The 17,066-nt window shown below is 40.2% G+C and overlaps 1 protein-coding gene across 1 annotated transcript in view; it reads right to left on the bottom strand.

Annotated features, from left to right (window-relative positions):
* The window catches only part of QKI (QKI, KH domain containing RNA binding), a 204,530-nt gene extending 189,574 nt beyond the window's left edge, over positions 1–14,956 (bottom strand). The window contains exon 1 of the mRNA XM_019549983.1: positions 14,790–14,956. Within this exon, the coding sequence (XP_019405528.1) occupies positions 14,790–14,909 (120 nt within the window). The 5' untranslated portion in view covers positions 14,910–14,956. The remainder of the gene's footprint in view (positions 1–14,789) is intronic.
* Between the last annotated feature and the right edge of the window lie 2,110 nt (positions 14,957–17,066).

Raw genomic sequence — 17,066 nt, forward strand, 5'->3', positions numbered from 1 at the left:
GGAACACCAAGAATTTTTACAATTGAAACAGAAAGGTTCTTGCTTGCTTCAAGCAGGAATCAAACCATTTATGGTTCCTGTTTTGTATATTGTTTCTAATACTAAAACTAATATTGTTTGCATTGCACTAGAAAGTCATTCTGTTGATTTATCAAGCCATTTCAGAAGCTTCATTCAATTAAAACAATGTCACAGGACAACACAAAACCATTTCCAACAGCTTGAGCTGAGTCACTATGAAGTTAAAAACAGCATTTATATTACCTGCAGACAAAGATAGTGACAGCAGAAAAAAGAAGAGACAAGGCAGAGAAAATATAGGTCAAAGTAGCTGGCATCTGAACAGCTGAGTTGCTCCAAATAACTCTAGTACAGAAATTCTGCTAGGTTCCAGGTAAGTGGACCAAGTAAGCACTAATCTGAAGGGACTGTTGTGCCCTCACAAATATGAACTCTGTTTTCAACTCAGTCTTTCCCTCCTAACAAAGATGACAACCAGTTTCAGTCTTACCCACTACAACTAACACTTTCTGGCTGGTCTTGGCAGTTCTGAAAAGAGTAGCTGCCCTTGCTGCAAGGTTTCTAGGGGGTAAACAGATATAACATTTTAACTGTTCCAAAAACATTACTGATGATCCAAAACTAATTCATACCTGTCCCTGGACAGAAGAGTCCACATGTATGTTGTACGCATAACCCTGATCTTCAGGGATTACACTGATGCCAAAAGGCCACATTCACTATTACAAGCATGGTGAACTTGCAGGGAGAGGGATTGGGGCATCCAGACTATCATGCCTACCAGATATCAGTGCCCAGAGTTCTGCCAGGACTCCTCTAGAGGGGAAGAAACACCAGAACAGGGACAGGAGGTTGGAGTGGAGGGTTTGCCAGGTAAGAGAGAGCTGTGTGACCACCTCCTGGTGGTCCCCAAGAGCCTATGTGCTCTGGGTCATTTGTCTATCCCAAGAGTTCCAAGTCTTTTTCAACAACTTGAGTACCTTGCATTGCCAGCAGCTGCAGAGATGCGTGTACAAGGTAGAACCAGCAGGACAGGGCTGGCTGCAAGCACAGCACAGAGGAACAAGAACAATTAACAGTTTAATGGAATAATTCACTTCACACTGAGCATGGACTTGACAGCCATTCTGTTCTATTAAGTGCCCCTGGTGCAATGACTTTGTTCCCCACCCACCAACCTGGACTACCCCGCAATTAACAGGCATTTACTGTTACAGGCACAAATACAGCCCCAGCACAAGCAGAAGGCTACAAACCTTCCACCTACCATCACCACCTAGCTTCCCTTTCTCACCCCAAATAAGACTTGGACCCCCTCACAGGGTCCCAAACAATCAAGTCAAACTGATCCAGAGGCTTTCTGCTTCCGTACCCTTGCAGACTTGATCTCTGTAGACGATAGGATCTTTGAGCAATACAGCAGCCCTACAGCCCTGCGTAAGTTTGGGGAGGGGGGGGCAGAGATAAGAAGTGATGCAGTGTGGGATGCCTGAAGGAAAGACCAGACATTAGGCATGAAAGCCAATGACTAACATGGGGAAAAACAAAAACAAACAACAAAAAATACCACGCAAAAAAAATAGCACTTTGCTAGAAAAGGAAGAGCAGCAGTTTGATCCAGCTCCCCGACATCTGTTTAGCTCATGCACTTCAACAGGGCTTTTTGGTGTTGTTATCCAATACCTGATTTGATCAGCTATTAAAGCCCCAAAAAGCCCTGCTGAAGTACACGATCTATACAGACATTGGGCAAGCCAAATCAAACTAACAGAATGCCTCTTTTGGGCATGTTCTGCACTCAGTGAGGGGCCAAGACAAGCTGAAAGTAAAGCATTAAGTTTGTGGGGGGTTTTCAAGTCTGTAAAAAACCAAAATGCTCTGCATCTACACACAACATCAAGCTGATGCAAGGAGAACCAGCTCAAAACCTACACTTGGTTTTCCCAGTATACTTTTGAAACATTCCACAAATATCTGAAGTGGTCTAAAGTGGTCTGTACAGCTAGACTCTCAGCTCACTTTTACCTGTGCTTCAGAGGGGCAGCACTTTAGAGTGGCTCCCAGAACCATTCCAATTAAAAGCACCACAGAGTCTCGTGTATCAGTGCCCCCATATTTTAAAATGGCTGAGGGGATACTTAAATTAAAGCTCATTCAACAAGCTTTGGTCAAGCACACCACTGCCATTTTGAAGCCTGGGGACACTGATACACGAGTCACAAGAGGCTGCTGAAGCGCAGTAATTACCACACTCCAGCAGACTCAATCAAGTATGCTCTGACACCCTGTAATTACAGTGCATCAGAGCAGGCTTTATGCTTGTGTACAGGCATCCTCAGGGTTCAGAATGTTCTAAAGCTTAAATTTGTGGACATATTAGGAGTCTCTCAGTCAAAGGGGGGGTCTATTCCCTCCATTAGTTAATTGGTCCTCCATCTATGTCCTTGATAGACCGGAAAACATTTTGGAGAACTTTAAAATTTCCATTTACTGTGTCAGATCATAAGTCCATCTTGCCCAGTATCCTGTGTCACAAAGTGGCAGACAGCAGATGCTGAAAGGAAGAGTCAACCAAGTATGACCCAGGGTTTATGACCATTAAAAATTAGGTACTTATCAAATCAAGTAATATTTAAATTTACAGGTTGGGTGGATAAGTACATACAGTATAGTCAGTACTTTATCAAAAGAGTAGGTCATTAACTCAAAGGGAAATAGTGTGGTGAAGTGGCAACCAAACACTTGAAAATGTTAAAATAAGGAAAAGTATATATTTAATTTCTTTAAGATTTTAAGATCTCAAAATTAAATCAATGCATTTAGCACCCCAAAATAATTTAAACTATATTATACTAGTCTTTTAATTAGCAAAAGGAAAGTTGTCTACAGATTGCTAGAGTTGAACATACACATCACAACTCACCGAGCCATATCAAACAAAAACATTCATAATGTATGAAAAATTAAGTTAGAGCAAGAAAATAGATGCTTCTTGGTAACTGAGTACACCAAATAGATCCACACTACACTGCCAAGGACTTAAACAGACACTCAATTTGAGGCAGTCTTTATAGATTCATAAACATTAGGGGTGGGAAGGGACCTCACGAGATCATCGAGGACAGCCCCCTGCCATAGGCAGGAAGTCTGCTGGGGTCAAATGATCCCAGCAAGATAAATATGCAGATGCCTTCTGAATGAGTCCAGAGTAGGTACTTGCACTACCCCGGGGGGGGGGGGGGGGTGTCTGTTCCAGACCCTAGACAGACTGTAAAGAAGTTTTTTCTTATGTCCAGTCTAAAAATTGGCCTTCCAGGAGTTTGTGGCCATTATACCTCATCTTCCCTTGGGGATCCCTGGTGAACAACTGTTCTCCCAAGTCCTGATGCACCCCCCTTTATATAATTGTAGGCTGTCACCAAGTCTCCCCTGACCAGCTGAGTCAAAACCTAGGCTAGACTCAAAGGAAGAGCACAAAATGAGCTGCGCTTAGCTTAGGTGTAATCAAGAGAGCCTTTTGTTCTAGGATTCTATAGATGTACCAGTCCATTGTCTCACCCTAAGTACCAATGAAATATGGAGGGAGGGGAAACAGAGATCAGAAATCTAAGTTAATAGTGGCTCATTCAAAGTTAATTGCCAGTGATTCCAGCAACAAGCCTGTCAGGCTATGTGCTCTTCCCTGGCGCACAGTAATGCAGCTTGGAAGAGCTGTCTGTTAAGTTTTGGACCATTCCTCTTCTGTCCCAGGTTTTGACTTGGGACCACCAAAAATGAGATATACCTGTTTACAGCCTCTCAGAGGTATATAGCTTTCTTCCAGGAAAAAGTGCTAGCCCACTTTATCTCACATAATTCACAGGGACTTCAAGTGAGATAATGGACTAGTGAGACAAAGGGCTGGTGGTCTATAGGCTCCTGGAACACAATGCTTTCACTCCAGAGAAATGCAAGGTATGTTTATACCCCCAGGCACAAATTCAGTAACCCCTGTAGAGGAGTATTTATTGAGATAACATATATGCTTCCCTGTAAGTCCCAGTATCATTCCAAATTAAGGAGATAAATCCCTCAATTCCTGGGCAATAATTAAGACAAAACTGTGAATAAAGAAAGGAGGGTAGAAGCAGTGAATATAAACAAAAATTGTACTCAGTTAGCTGCAACCAATCTGTAGCCCTTCTTTCTCCAGGTATCCTTCTGTAGATTTCCAGATTTCTAGCAAACTGATCTGTACCAAAAATACTGAACAAAAACTAGATCATTTAAATGGATATTGCAGGCTTGTTTCTATTGAATTAGGAATCAGATTAGTTGCTAAGAAAGTAATGCTGTGCAGAAGTATTAAGAGAGTCAAATATACTTTCATAGAACTAAACACAAAATATTCCCTCTCAAGTTAGAGAAGCTGGTTTACATCTAGTTCCGTTTGAACTAATCTTCAGGAATGGCAATACACAAGAATAATCACATTTCTATAAAATATCTGATCCAGAACTGTCCATTTCTAAATGGAAACAGTCTCTGTACTACAATTCTCAGGATAAACTAAAAGAACCTGTTTCTTGTGCTGACTACTGACAGACCTTTGAATAGTGTAGCCTGTTTACACAAAGTGTGATTTAGGAAAGTTAAATGGAAACTCAAAACCAGTCGCTAGTAATTTAGGCTGCAGGGCCATCTTATCCTTGTGCAACCGTCATCTGGACTTTCATTTCACTGATTTTCTTGGCTGAAGTCAGGCCATTAAGTAAACTACTCTCAAGAGAAGCGCTGTAGAAAGTCCTTTCTAAGACCAACTCCATATATTTGTGGACAAAAAATAAGCCTCAAGACTATGGAGCTAGTAAACCAAGTAGGAAACATATTTAGCAGCTTTTTAAAAAGTACAACGATTGTCACGTGTGCAAAAACTGAAGAACACTGAAGGACAGAGATGAAATGCTAACAGCAACCAGATTAGATTTTAGCTGAATATAAAAGCAACTCAAAGTCAAGGGGCTCTCGCCCCCTTGACTTTCTATTATCCCTATAAAATAAAGTAAAATACCTTTTTCTTAATATAAATTTGTTCCACAGGTTTCCTACTGCCTAACAAAACCCGTTAAGTCCAGAAGTAAGCAATACCAGAGTTCAATGCAACACAAAATTCCAAGAAGCAAAATCCAGCTCCTGGATCAAAAAGGAAAAAAAAATAAAATAAAATAAAAAATCTGTCCTTGACTTTGAGCTCTAAGTACATCTACTAGAGAGTCAGGTCACCAAAGCTAAAATTCACTAATAACAAAACTGCTATGCCCAGAGGGGCTTTATACCATAACATGAGCCCTGTCTTGTTTCCCAAAATTCCCAGAAAAATAAAGGGATAGCTACTGAGGAACAGAAGAAATCATTCAAAAGGAACTTAAAAATGCTTACTCCTGAAGCAGATTACAGGACTTTCAAAAGTAATCCTTTTTAATAAGCAATTCTATCTACAGTATCCACTATCAATGGAAAATCATCTTTAAAAAACAGACCTTTGGTAGATCAACAGATTGCAAATTTACAACTTCTGCTTCTTAAAGGGGCCTGCACCAAGGCCCACCCTGCAAATAACATATTAAGGATGCTACTGTCCATCAATAACTGGATACATTTTCATATTTGATGATAAAAGGCTTTGACCACTATACAAATTGTTCTTAATTTGACTTTGAGATTTATATAAAACATCTCTCACCTCATGGTAACCTAAAACTAATTCTTGTTGCACCTGCAACAGCCTTATCTACTTTCAAACAAGGAAATGACAATGATCGTATCCTGGGGGTAACCACATAGTCAAAATTGTCTTCTAATATCAGGACACGAATACTTGTTTTTTGCTTTAAAAAAAGTTTACATGGTCATTATTTAAGTCCTTTTTATTTTCTTCGATTTGGGCCCTGAATTTATTTTCCACTTTGGAATTCCATTTTTCATTGCTGAGGAAAATTGATCCAACCGGTATTACAGACACTTTTATGTTGGGTTTAGATCATTTTTAGCCCATACTCAAACTGCAACAGAAAGCTTATGAGTTCTGTTGGCAAGTACGATGCACTAATTATGAGAAAGAGAACAAAGCCGTAATTTGGTAGTTCAAGGTAGGTGCTTATTGAACTACCCTAATTCAGGGGTTATGCTTTTCAGTAAAACTGTTTGGCAGAAATCTAGGAGTACCTGTTCATAGCTACGAGTACCTGCTCATAGCTACACTATTCTCCATCACTAGCTACAATTCTAGCCCCTTTCAGCAGAGCTATGCAAAGCTTCAGTCACCGATTCAATTCAGCGGAGATTTGGCCCAATCCAGTGGCCAAATCTCTGAACCCAAACAGAATCAGGACACACTTTAATCTCACTGAATCAAATCAGAACCCTCCGAATCGATTTGGAAAGATTCAATGATTTGGACAGAGACAGCTTTAGATGATTTTTCTATATACCTCAAAGTACCAGGCAGCTCGTGAATGTTGAGATGCTGGGCTGGATGGAGCATCCAACAGGAGCACAGGGGGTCCCCAGCACACCTCAGCAGCAGACCCGGAAGTGGACCAGAAGCACTTCTGGGTCCACCAGGGAGCATGCATAGGACCACCACCCCAGAGACTGGTGGCCAACTGCCGAGCCGGGGGGGGCCCCCCCACACGCTCAGCAGCGGACCCAGAAACAGACTTCTAGTAGTACTTCTGGTCCGCTTCTGGGTTCGCCGCCAAGCGTGCAGGGGGAGGAGGGAACAGCGCTCCTGTGGCACACTCCATCTGCCCCATCATCACAGAGTTCACAAGCGGCGCCTAGTACCTTGAGATGCATAGAAAAAACATTTAAAGCTGTATCTATGGCCGAATCATTGATTCTCCCAATCAGCACTGAATCTTCAGATTTGGCCAAATCAAAATTGGGACAGTGATCTGAATCAGCCAATCAGATCACTGTCCCCAATTCAGGCTGAATCCAAATCTAAATTGAATATGGCCTGTTTTGCACACCCCTTACTTCCAGTGTATTCACAATCTTATCCAGACCTCACTTCCATTTTAAACAAAACTGAAGATATTAATTTACAAAAATTACTTATGCAGTAGTCAGAACTGATACACACCAACTCATGACAGGCACTTGAATGGGATAATCTGGATAAGGCATGGTCATCCTTAAGAAGGGGTTGGACTAATCACTAGATGACCTCATGAGGTCCTTAACAACCCTTCTATTCTATGGGTACCTATACACGTGTAAAGATGTCTGCTCCAATGCACACTAATTAGCATGTTAACATGCTCCAGCAGCCTCGCTGTCAGATATTCAGAGTCCCCATGCTTCAAAAATGGCAGCAGGGGTGCTTGAACTAAAGCTCATCCAACAAGCTTTAGTTCAAGCACCTCCACTGCCATTTTGAAGCACAGGGACTCTAAATACATGTGATGCTGCAGGCGTTTTAGATGCTGTAATGTAAAAAGGCTTGGATTGAACTAAAGCGCACCCCCTATCTCCCACCCCAGAGCACATGTATAGATGCCTAATGATTCTATGAAAAACAAGCAAATAAAAAGTTAGGCCAATTATAATGAAATTTCCTTTTTCACCCACTAGTACACACTTTAGCAATATAACCACGCAGAAGCCAAGACCATATGATTAATCCAACTCCATAATAAAATACAATGGAAGAAAATGTTTCTTTCTACACCCTCTTCAAAGGAACACTAGCACATAATTGGCCTTTCAACACAAATAAGCACAGGAAGAAATGTAATCTGAAAATGGAGTGTGCAGGGAAAGGTAAAAGTAAGTCAGGATTCTAATTGTGGTAACTCCATAACCACACATCAGGAAATGCTGAACTCCTATCCAATGAAGCACTGAAGGTCATTAAATCTTAAGCCTCTAAAATCCCATGCGAAATGCTGTAATACAAAAAGGCTTGAATCAGGCTATGTCTTGAATTCCTTCAAATCTGTACAAAGGCCATTACATAGTCACATGTCAATCTGAAACCAGTTCTTATGAGGTACCACATGAGCCTGAGGAAGTGATTTTACTAATTATTTAACTATTTGGGGCTTTTAGATATAGTAAGGCAGTGAACAGTTAAATGATTGTTTAGCCAATAAGACCAGTGACAACTGGTTATAGCTTACTGTTACTTTTTTTGGATCATATCCAAATTGTTGCTGTAAAACACTTCCACTTAAGAGATTGCAATGCAAAAACATTACACATCTGGCTCCCAAAGAACAATTCAGGTCAACAGCGTTAGAGTCCCTTACAGTCAACTGAAATAGGTAATGGCCAAATGCTATTATTGGGGCCCCCTAGGGCAGAGCCTTCGAAGCAGGTCTGCCACTTCCTGGGCAAGGGCTTACTTTTCTCTCATAGGGCTAACTATCATTAGGAAGCCTAATGATGTCCAAGAACTAAGACTAAAACAAAATGAAAGAGGGTGCTGTCATTTATCTAGTCTATATTAAAAATACTAAAACTGATTTTATGAAACTGGAAATGGATATAGATGTTGTTTTGTCAATATGTTCCCAGTAGTAAAACAAATCCTTATGTTCATCCTTCTATTGTACTAATTAAACATTTTTAACTAAAATGGTTAGGAAGGACACACAAGCTGCTTATTATTCCTGACCTTTGTGGTTCTGCATACTCATAGGACAGGCTACTTTGATGTGCAATTTTATCTTTTTCTCTACTTTTACTTTTGAATTCTTATATTTTTTGCTAAAGACCAATAGATCACCAGAGAATTTCACATTAATCAGCCCTAACAGAACACCAATATTTATTTTGTGATTATTTACAAATATTTTACCCAGCCCAATATTATAGGTGTTTATTTCAAGGAACTATTTAATTTCATAAGCCAAAAAATTGAAGTCCATATTCTTTTCAGAACATCAAGAGTCATTTATCAAGAATACTGGAAATGCTAAAAAAAGTGTTCAACATTCATTCACAAAATAATAACAGTAAGACTGTGATCCCTTCTAAGAATCGGTTCTCCCCACCTTCCCTTCTTCTCACCTCTCCCCCAGAGTTGCAGATTTCTTGTGTCATTGATAGGAAAGATCTGCCAACTTTAAAAAAGAATGAATTAAATGAAAATACAAAAGGACTACATGCATCAGAAAGGATCAGAATTTTTAATTATTGCTGACAAAGAATGGCAAATCACAGAAAACTATCAATTATAAATCTTGTAGGATACCCAAAGATTTCTAACAACCTATAGAAACACAGAAGCATAAGAAACTCAAAAATCTCAGTTTGAAAACTTTGGTTTGTGTACAGGTCTACAAAGATCAGGCACTTTTGCAAGTATATAGGGACAACTGAGGTGCACAGTTGTTCACTGGTTCAAAGAAAAAGGTTAGAGGTAGGAACTGCCGCTCTAGAACCTGGGCCTACTATCATTGATAACCAGGGATCCTAGTTTTCTCCATTTAAAAATCCAAACTTCTACAATTAAAACTCCTCAAAGCCACTATATATATATATATTTGAAAGCAATCTGTAAGCTTACCAGTGCCTCAATTATTATAATAAAATATACAGGCATTCAGAAAGCATTTTTGTTTTGTTTTGTTTTTTTTTTAAATCAGAGTTCTCCTGCCTCTTTCACTCACCAGAACATGGGTTCACACAGCTGCTTTGTAGCACTGAGCATCACTTATATGCCAGTGCCCTGCCCCTGCCATTACCCCACACTCCCAACCCATAGACACCCCCTGCCAGGCCAGCCTGACCCTCAACTCCATCCTTCCTGGCAGCAGCTCCCCCCTGCACCAGACCATGGATCCAGCAACAGCCATCCTACCTGTTGCTTTAGCGCTCTGAGCAGTGCCAACCCCTGCTTTTCTGCTCCTCGCACCTGTGCCCAGGCCCCAGCCATCCCCCTGGCCTTCCAGGGAAACCCTGGACTGTGGCTCAGGGACTGAGCTGGGCTTGCTTCTGGCTAAGCAAGTCCCTTCCCTTCAAGGCCAGCCTCCTCCTGCACAGGCTGCTTTAGCAGGCATGGGGGACTCCAGGCGTGGCTCTGTAGGCTGCTTCTATCCAGAGCACTTCTCACCCCCCACCATCTCTGTGTCTACCCCTGCTGACACCCCCAGCCCATCACACACCTGCAACCCTGCTGCCACCACCACCCCTCCCCTCAGCCCATCACAACCCCTGAGTGGTTCCCAGGACCGCTGGGGTGGGCAGGACAGCATGCAGGATAGCCATGCTGCTCCTCTCCTCTCCTCCCTGCACCCCCAGCCACCACCTCCGATATTAGCCCCAGCAGGGTTGCCAGCAGCCACCATAGATGCAGGCCAGTGGGATGTGGTACGGCACTGTGAGCAGTGGGGCGGCAGCCACTGGCAGAGTGGATGGGCAGTGTCTGCCCCCAACACCCAGGCCCCAGCACTGCCCCAACTGGGCAGCAACCCCAACCCCCCAGCCCTGCTTTGAGGGCACCTGGCCTAGCAGACAGGGACACAATACTCCTTCCCTCCCTCAATGAGTTTCTGCCACTGCTGCCCCAGCAGGACAGTATACCCAGTCAGAGCCCAAGCCCAGCTGGGATAAGCCATAAGGGAACAAGGCAGCCTCCACTCACCCTCAGCCTCTGGCACAAGATAAGGCGATTGCCCTGCCCTCACCCTGCCAGCACTTCCTGTAGACCCCAGCCCCCTGGCAACATGAGCCTCACCTGACCCCCAGGGCCCACCCCGCCCCAGCTGCCCCTGACCCCCAGGGCCCAGCCCCCAAAAGCCATTACCCCAAAGGCTGCAGGATGGAAAGCGAATTTCAAACAGCCCTGCCTGGCTGACTCCAATTCTCAGGCCCTGCCCCACCCACTCCAAACAGGACTTAGGGTTTCTGACCCATTTTAAAAGCAGCTTTTGCAGGCTGGAACTCTGTCAGCCTGCAGAGAACCGTTTGCAAAGGGGCAAACCTCCTTTTTCCTGCTTCAGAATGAGAAAATCCACATTTTTCTGCATGAAACAGATATGCTACTGATAAAGTATGCTGGTTTGGTAAGGGAATACCAGTTTAGCGAAAAAGATAAAATTAAGAAACAATCCAGATAAGGTATTTATGGCTTACCAGTATGCCTGAAGGAAAAAAAAAAGCCGTTAGTCCATTTTTGCAAGAAATAGGTTAGCTAATTTACTAATCTAACAAGACTCTTCCCAAAGAAATCCTACCAACGTAATAATGAATGGGGGTGAGGGAGACCTTCCTTTAAAACATTATCAAATGTTGTGTTAGGGTATAATACTAAGCCATTCTTTAATAAGGTTTTGAAATACATACATATGAATACAGAGTGTGTACTTTAAAGTTGCAATGCTTCAGCTAAGAAAACATCTGGGTATAGCCCCCAGAGACCTCTTTCACAAACAGATGAACACAAAAAATGTACATCCATCTATACTTTAATCTTTAGAAGCCATGTTTTTGGGCTTTTGGGTTTTTTTTAACTCTAAATAATTTGGAGAAAAGGTATGGACCTGAGGTCAAAAACAAAGCTTATATTATACAAAAGTTGTCTGCCTATTTCCACTGGTCTAATGTATACAAAATATATACTTAAAAATATCTGAAAGAGTTAAGAATAACCTAAATTAAACACAGCCCATTCTTTTATTAGAATCCCTATTTTCTAATTTAGCAGACCTTAAAGCAAAGCTGTATGGTTGTTAAAACCACTGACACGCTTGTAAAATTTGCCTTTGCAATACCAAGTTGGGCTTTCATACTTTCACTTTTACTTCGAACTGAGGGCTATATACAAAGACGCTTAAACTGTACTGTCATCTAAAAAGACATTTCTACAAAAAAAGTTATATATCTCAGTAATCTAACTTTATAAATGATCCTTCTCATCTATTGTTGCTCAAATAATATTCCTTTAAATATAATACAGGTAGATCCCTGGCCCTGGTGGATTAAGATGCATTAGGAACACAGAGCCCTGGCCTAGTCTAGTAGTGCAAGCAGCACGTCTCCACCTGTATCAGTTGCTTCAGAAAACGTCACTTGGAAACCTTAATGTTTCAGAGTATAAACCAAACTCTTTAGCCAAGGGTATTTAGGAGGAGACTTCCCCTGATGTCATGTTATTCTAGAGCACTGGTGCTCAATCTTTTGGCTCTGTGGAAGCAATTTCACATCTCCACTTGGCCTAGGATGGCCATCATAGAGGACATTCCAGTTTTCTGCTATTCTGTCCTCTACTGATACAAAACCCGATGCCTTTATGTTCTCTATTTTTCTCTTCAAGTATTGTATTTCATATCAATAAAGGACAACCGGACTCTACAATGGCCACCCTAACGTGGCCCCAGGTGCTGGGATTGGGCCCTGCACCACCCTGTGAAACTATCATTTCCAGAAGCCTGATATTCTCCCATGCTTTTTCCTTCAAAAAGATTTAAGCCTTACATTACGGTGTTTGAATAACAACAGCATGTTTTGATCTATACATGTTGAAAAAGCTTTTATACCCACTAATGTCAATCTTCCCTTCATCAAATTCACAACAAGAAAATTATTTCTATGCCAGATCTAGCATGCAGGACCACAACCCACAGGGCTCCTCCCCACATACCAGTGGGGAGCTCTGCAGGCTGGATGACAAGGCACCTAGGGTCAAGCACCCCTGTTCTAGAGGTGCCAACTGTTTTTCAGTGCTCTTTTCTTTAAATCATTTGCATAACAGCTAGGGATACTCTTGCTATTTTCTCATGCTTCAGTGCAACTCACTGCCACACAATAATCCTTAAAACCAAAGACTTAACACACTCAAAGCAGTATTTCATTTCTTCAGCCTGCCACCTTTGAATGTTATTAAATGTCCCAGAGCTCCTGTGTTACGATGAAAAAGGATGAATAAAAGTCTGATCAAACTTCTTTATACTATTACATACTTTTATTGTCATGTCCATTTTTATTCATGGACAAAATGAATCTCTCTCCAATAAGCAGTCTCAATCTCTTCACATCTAATAATTCTCCCTCCTCACTTATGAAACACTTTTATACCTACTTTATCCTTTTAGATACAAGATAGCCAGAACTAAACATACTACTCGCACATGTTAGTGAGCAATGAGGTTCCACTTCACGTATGCCAATCAACCACCTACCAACATATTTGGAGTTTAGCACATTCACTGATAAAATTACTAGACACATTAAATGAGTCTTGATTCAGAACCGTCCAACACAAACAGCAATGACCAACTCGAGGCACATCTGACCAAACAAGTCAGCATCTCTTTTGGAAAAAGAACTGCCCTTTCTCCCTCAAAGTAGATACACATCCAAAGACTAAAATCCCCACCACATAAGTAATAGCAAACCTACCATTCCTAAGCAAGCTCAAAGAAGCTATCAAAAGGACAAATACAATTTCATCCCATCAATGCTATCATCTAAAAATCAGCATAATCAAAATTCATATCAGATTAAAGGACAGAAACCACTTTAGTGCCACTGGACAGAATCTTCTATAGTCAAAGGATGAAAAATCAAATGTCAAATTTATAGCCTCCTGAATTTCCTGCAGACCACCTCAGCACAGTTAAACCAATCCCTACAGCAACTAACATCCATCCCAACCTCACCATTGTCCACTCCAAGTGGAAGATAATTATTCAACACTGATTTTTAACCAACAGAAACATGTAGCAATGTAACTTTTATACAAACTAAACTCCCCATTCATTTTCCCTCTGGGGAAGAGAACAAAAGGAAGAACAAAGTATGTTAGTCACATGACTTACTACACTATCTGACACTACAGTGATGAGAATGGTAAAAGAACTTGCGTAACTGGATATTATTAATTTCTATAATAGCTTTTTAAATATTTATCTTCCTTTATACATCCTGACCTTTTTATTCCTTTTACTGATTTTTCCATACAGAAAACAAGGTCATTACCTTAAGCTACTGTAGAACTTAATACAATATACAAGCAGTTCAAATCATTCATCCCTATGTGTATTACTTTAAATCTGCCAATACTGATTTTCACCTGCAATCATATTTTGTCATGCCTATCTGGGCTTGGTTAGGTACTTCTAAACAGGAAATTCTGCCACCTTATTGCTGCTCTTTTGTCTTTAAGAACCAAACAGCATCCCCATTCAACCCTTTTGCCATGATAAAAGTTGCTTGTTGAACACCTCATGGAAGCAGATGTAACATAAATGTTTAAACAACTGCTCATTTAAATTAGTTATCTGATATGCAAGCCAAGTTATTTATGCAAGAATTTGAACCGATCTCCAGAAAGCAGCCTTGCAAGTCTCAGTAACAAAACTTTTAAGTGCTGGAGAAGCTGCTTTGAAAAGAGAATGTTTCCAAAGACTTTATCTGGAAGTAAGGTAATAGAGGTTGATTCTACCCTTTCCTGAAGATAAATAATTTAATTTATTAAGTTACATTCAATTCAACATGTGCAAATCCATGACAGATAGTTAAGGCTGCAGAAGTGTCTTTGACAGTGAAAGTAGAAAACAAGATCTTGCTATCAGTGACAATGCATGGAGAGAACCTGGCCCGATGTTCAGATTTGCTGTTCAGTTTCCAAGGCTGGTAGTTAGAAAAACCGAAACAAAAATAATGGGCTGGAAACTGAAAAAACAGGATGTGATTTAAGGATGTCAAACTATACATGATACATTTAGAGAGAGGATCAGAAGGACTAAAAAGTTTATGAACTAAAAATATATACTTACATCTGGATATTCTTTTACAGGCACATATAGTTTCTCTTGTAACTGTACAATAGGTCCCACAGCATCTGGTAATTCTGCACTTCTCTTCTCCGTACTACCATTTAACGTGTCGTTATACATGTCTTTCCGTACTCTGCTAATTTCTGTGGGGGAAAAATGTATACTGGGTATTAAACACAAAAATGTCCTTATAAATTTGGATGATAATATTTTGTCTTATAGATTTCTATATTTTAACACTGTTTTCTCTTAATTCATAAAAAATTAAACAAAGGTATTTTTTTTTAACTAGCATCTAAGCTATGTTTAAGGGAAGAAATTTTCCTTTGCACATAAGTCTACTGCCCAGCCATCCTCTTAAAGGAACTACTCAGGTGAAACATGCAACATGGAACTCCCAGAAGCCTGGAAAAATGTTTACAATTGTGTGAACATACCCACTGAAGTAGTTAGTTACATTATTCTCAGTTACATTATTCTCAGTATTTATCATCATACTATTGAAAATACTTTATACAAAGGTGCTAGAAAGCTTTAAAATCTACTTATTCATATAACTTAAGAGTAGAAAACATGACAGTACAGCTCCACACTAATCTATGCTTACTTAGTCTTCCGTTAATTATAGGTAACACGTAGAAACTAAATGGTAGAATTCTGATCAATGCAAGTTTAGAGTACTTCAATGCTCCAACCAACTCAAGATGAAGCATTCTGATCTCATTTCTCCAGCTTATCCATGTTGTTCGTCCATTCTTTCAAACAAACTGAATCAAAGAATTACAGCTGTAACTAGTTTCCTTTAGGGGTACCATTTAGTACAGCAACCCTGAACTAGACTTCAACCAAAAACTGCGTGTACAACAAATATAGGTATATGGACAAGGAGAGTTTAGGGCAGTAGGAAACTGGACACAAGTGAAACACAGCATAAGGGAGGGGCCCTGCATCGTGTGATTAAGGTTTTTCCTCTATTTTGAACTGAAAATAGAACACACACACTGAAATTTTCCTAAAATTAATACAAACTACGAGATGACACTGAGCAAAAGCCAAAATGAGAAAAGTACAATCAAGATGTCCTGGGCCAGGTAGAAGTGTTAATGTAAAGCATTAACATTGAAAACACTAGTTAAATAATAAAACAGAAAGTAAGCATGATCATGTGAAAGTACAAGTAGCTTTTTAAGCAGAGTAGACACTACTGAATTAACCTAGATCCAATAAAGTTTAAGAGCAGAATATTGATGACTGGTGAGATTCTGCAAGAGATTTTAGATTTTATCATCCCCCACAGATCTCACTGATGGAACATTTTAATACTTGATTCGAGGTCTTCTAGGAACTCTTAATAAATTGTTATTAGGATTAGTCTCTACTCATCTTTACAAACAAAAACACAGCAACCAATTATCAGTCATATCATTAAAAAACGCACCCAAAGGAGACTTGAACTTGGTAAGAAAACTACAAAAATCAGTATCAACGTGGCACAGTAATTTAAATAATAACCAAAGCCACCGGCCTTTGATAAACTACTTTCATCAGAAAGGTTTAAGTCCAGGTGCTCTGCCAACTGCTGCAAGGGTAGAGCTAGTTATACTTAACTGAAGTTAAAAGATCATTATGGTCGACCTGACTAAAAACCAGATAGTTATGACTTGATCAAAATAAAGCATGCATGGCACACAAGTGATCTACAGAGTGTCAATAAATTTAGATGACCAAGAAAATTTTAGAAGAACTTAAAAAGTAAATGAAGCATTTGAGCAAAGTAGGTTGTTGCCTATGACAGCTCATGACTCTCTAAAGAGTTAGTTTATAAGGTGCCACCTGCCTCTATCTTCTGCTTAACTGCAGGCTAGCATGACTTACCACCTGCAGATTAAAGGTTAATGACTGTTGCAGTTTCAGTGAAAATGAGGTCTGATCTAATCAAATACCCTAAAGGAGGTATAAAAAAAAAACAAAAAAACCACCCAAAAAACCAACCCCCCCACCCCCGCCAATTCTGAAGAGCAAGTGAAATCTTGTTTTGCTTAACCAATATACTTGATTCATATAGGGCAATCACAGATTAAATTCTAAAAAGCAATAAGCTGAATTTAAGCTAATGGGATGATTCCAAATTCCTATATTCTTTTCCAGAATTTAAGAACCAAAGGATTAATTTTGACACCAAATGTTTGTGAAGAAAACGGTCATAATTCTTTACACAAAGATGGTAGAAAGTTACACAAATAAAAATCACAAGAGAGGACACTTGAAATGAAGTAC

The sequence above is a fragment of the Crocodylus porosus genome, unplaced genomic scaffold (genome assembly GCF_001723895.1).
Source record: "Crocodylus porosus isolate Cpor-Errol unplaced genomic scaffold, CroPor_comp1, whole genome shotgun sequence".
In the NCBI taxonomy this organism is placed as follows: domain Eukaryota; kingdom Metazoa; phylum Chordata; order Crocodylia; family Crocodylidae; genus Crocodylus; species Crocodylus porosus.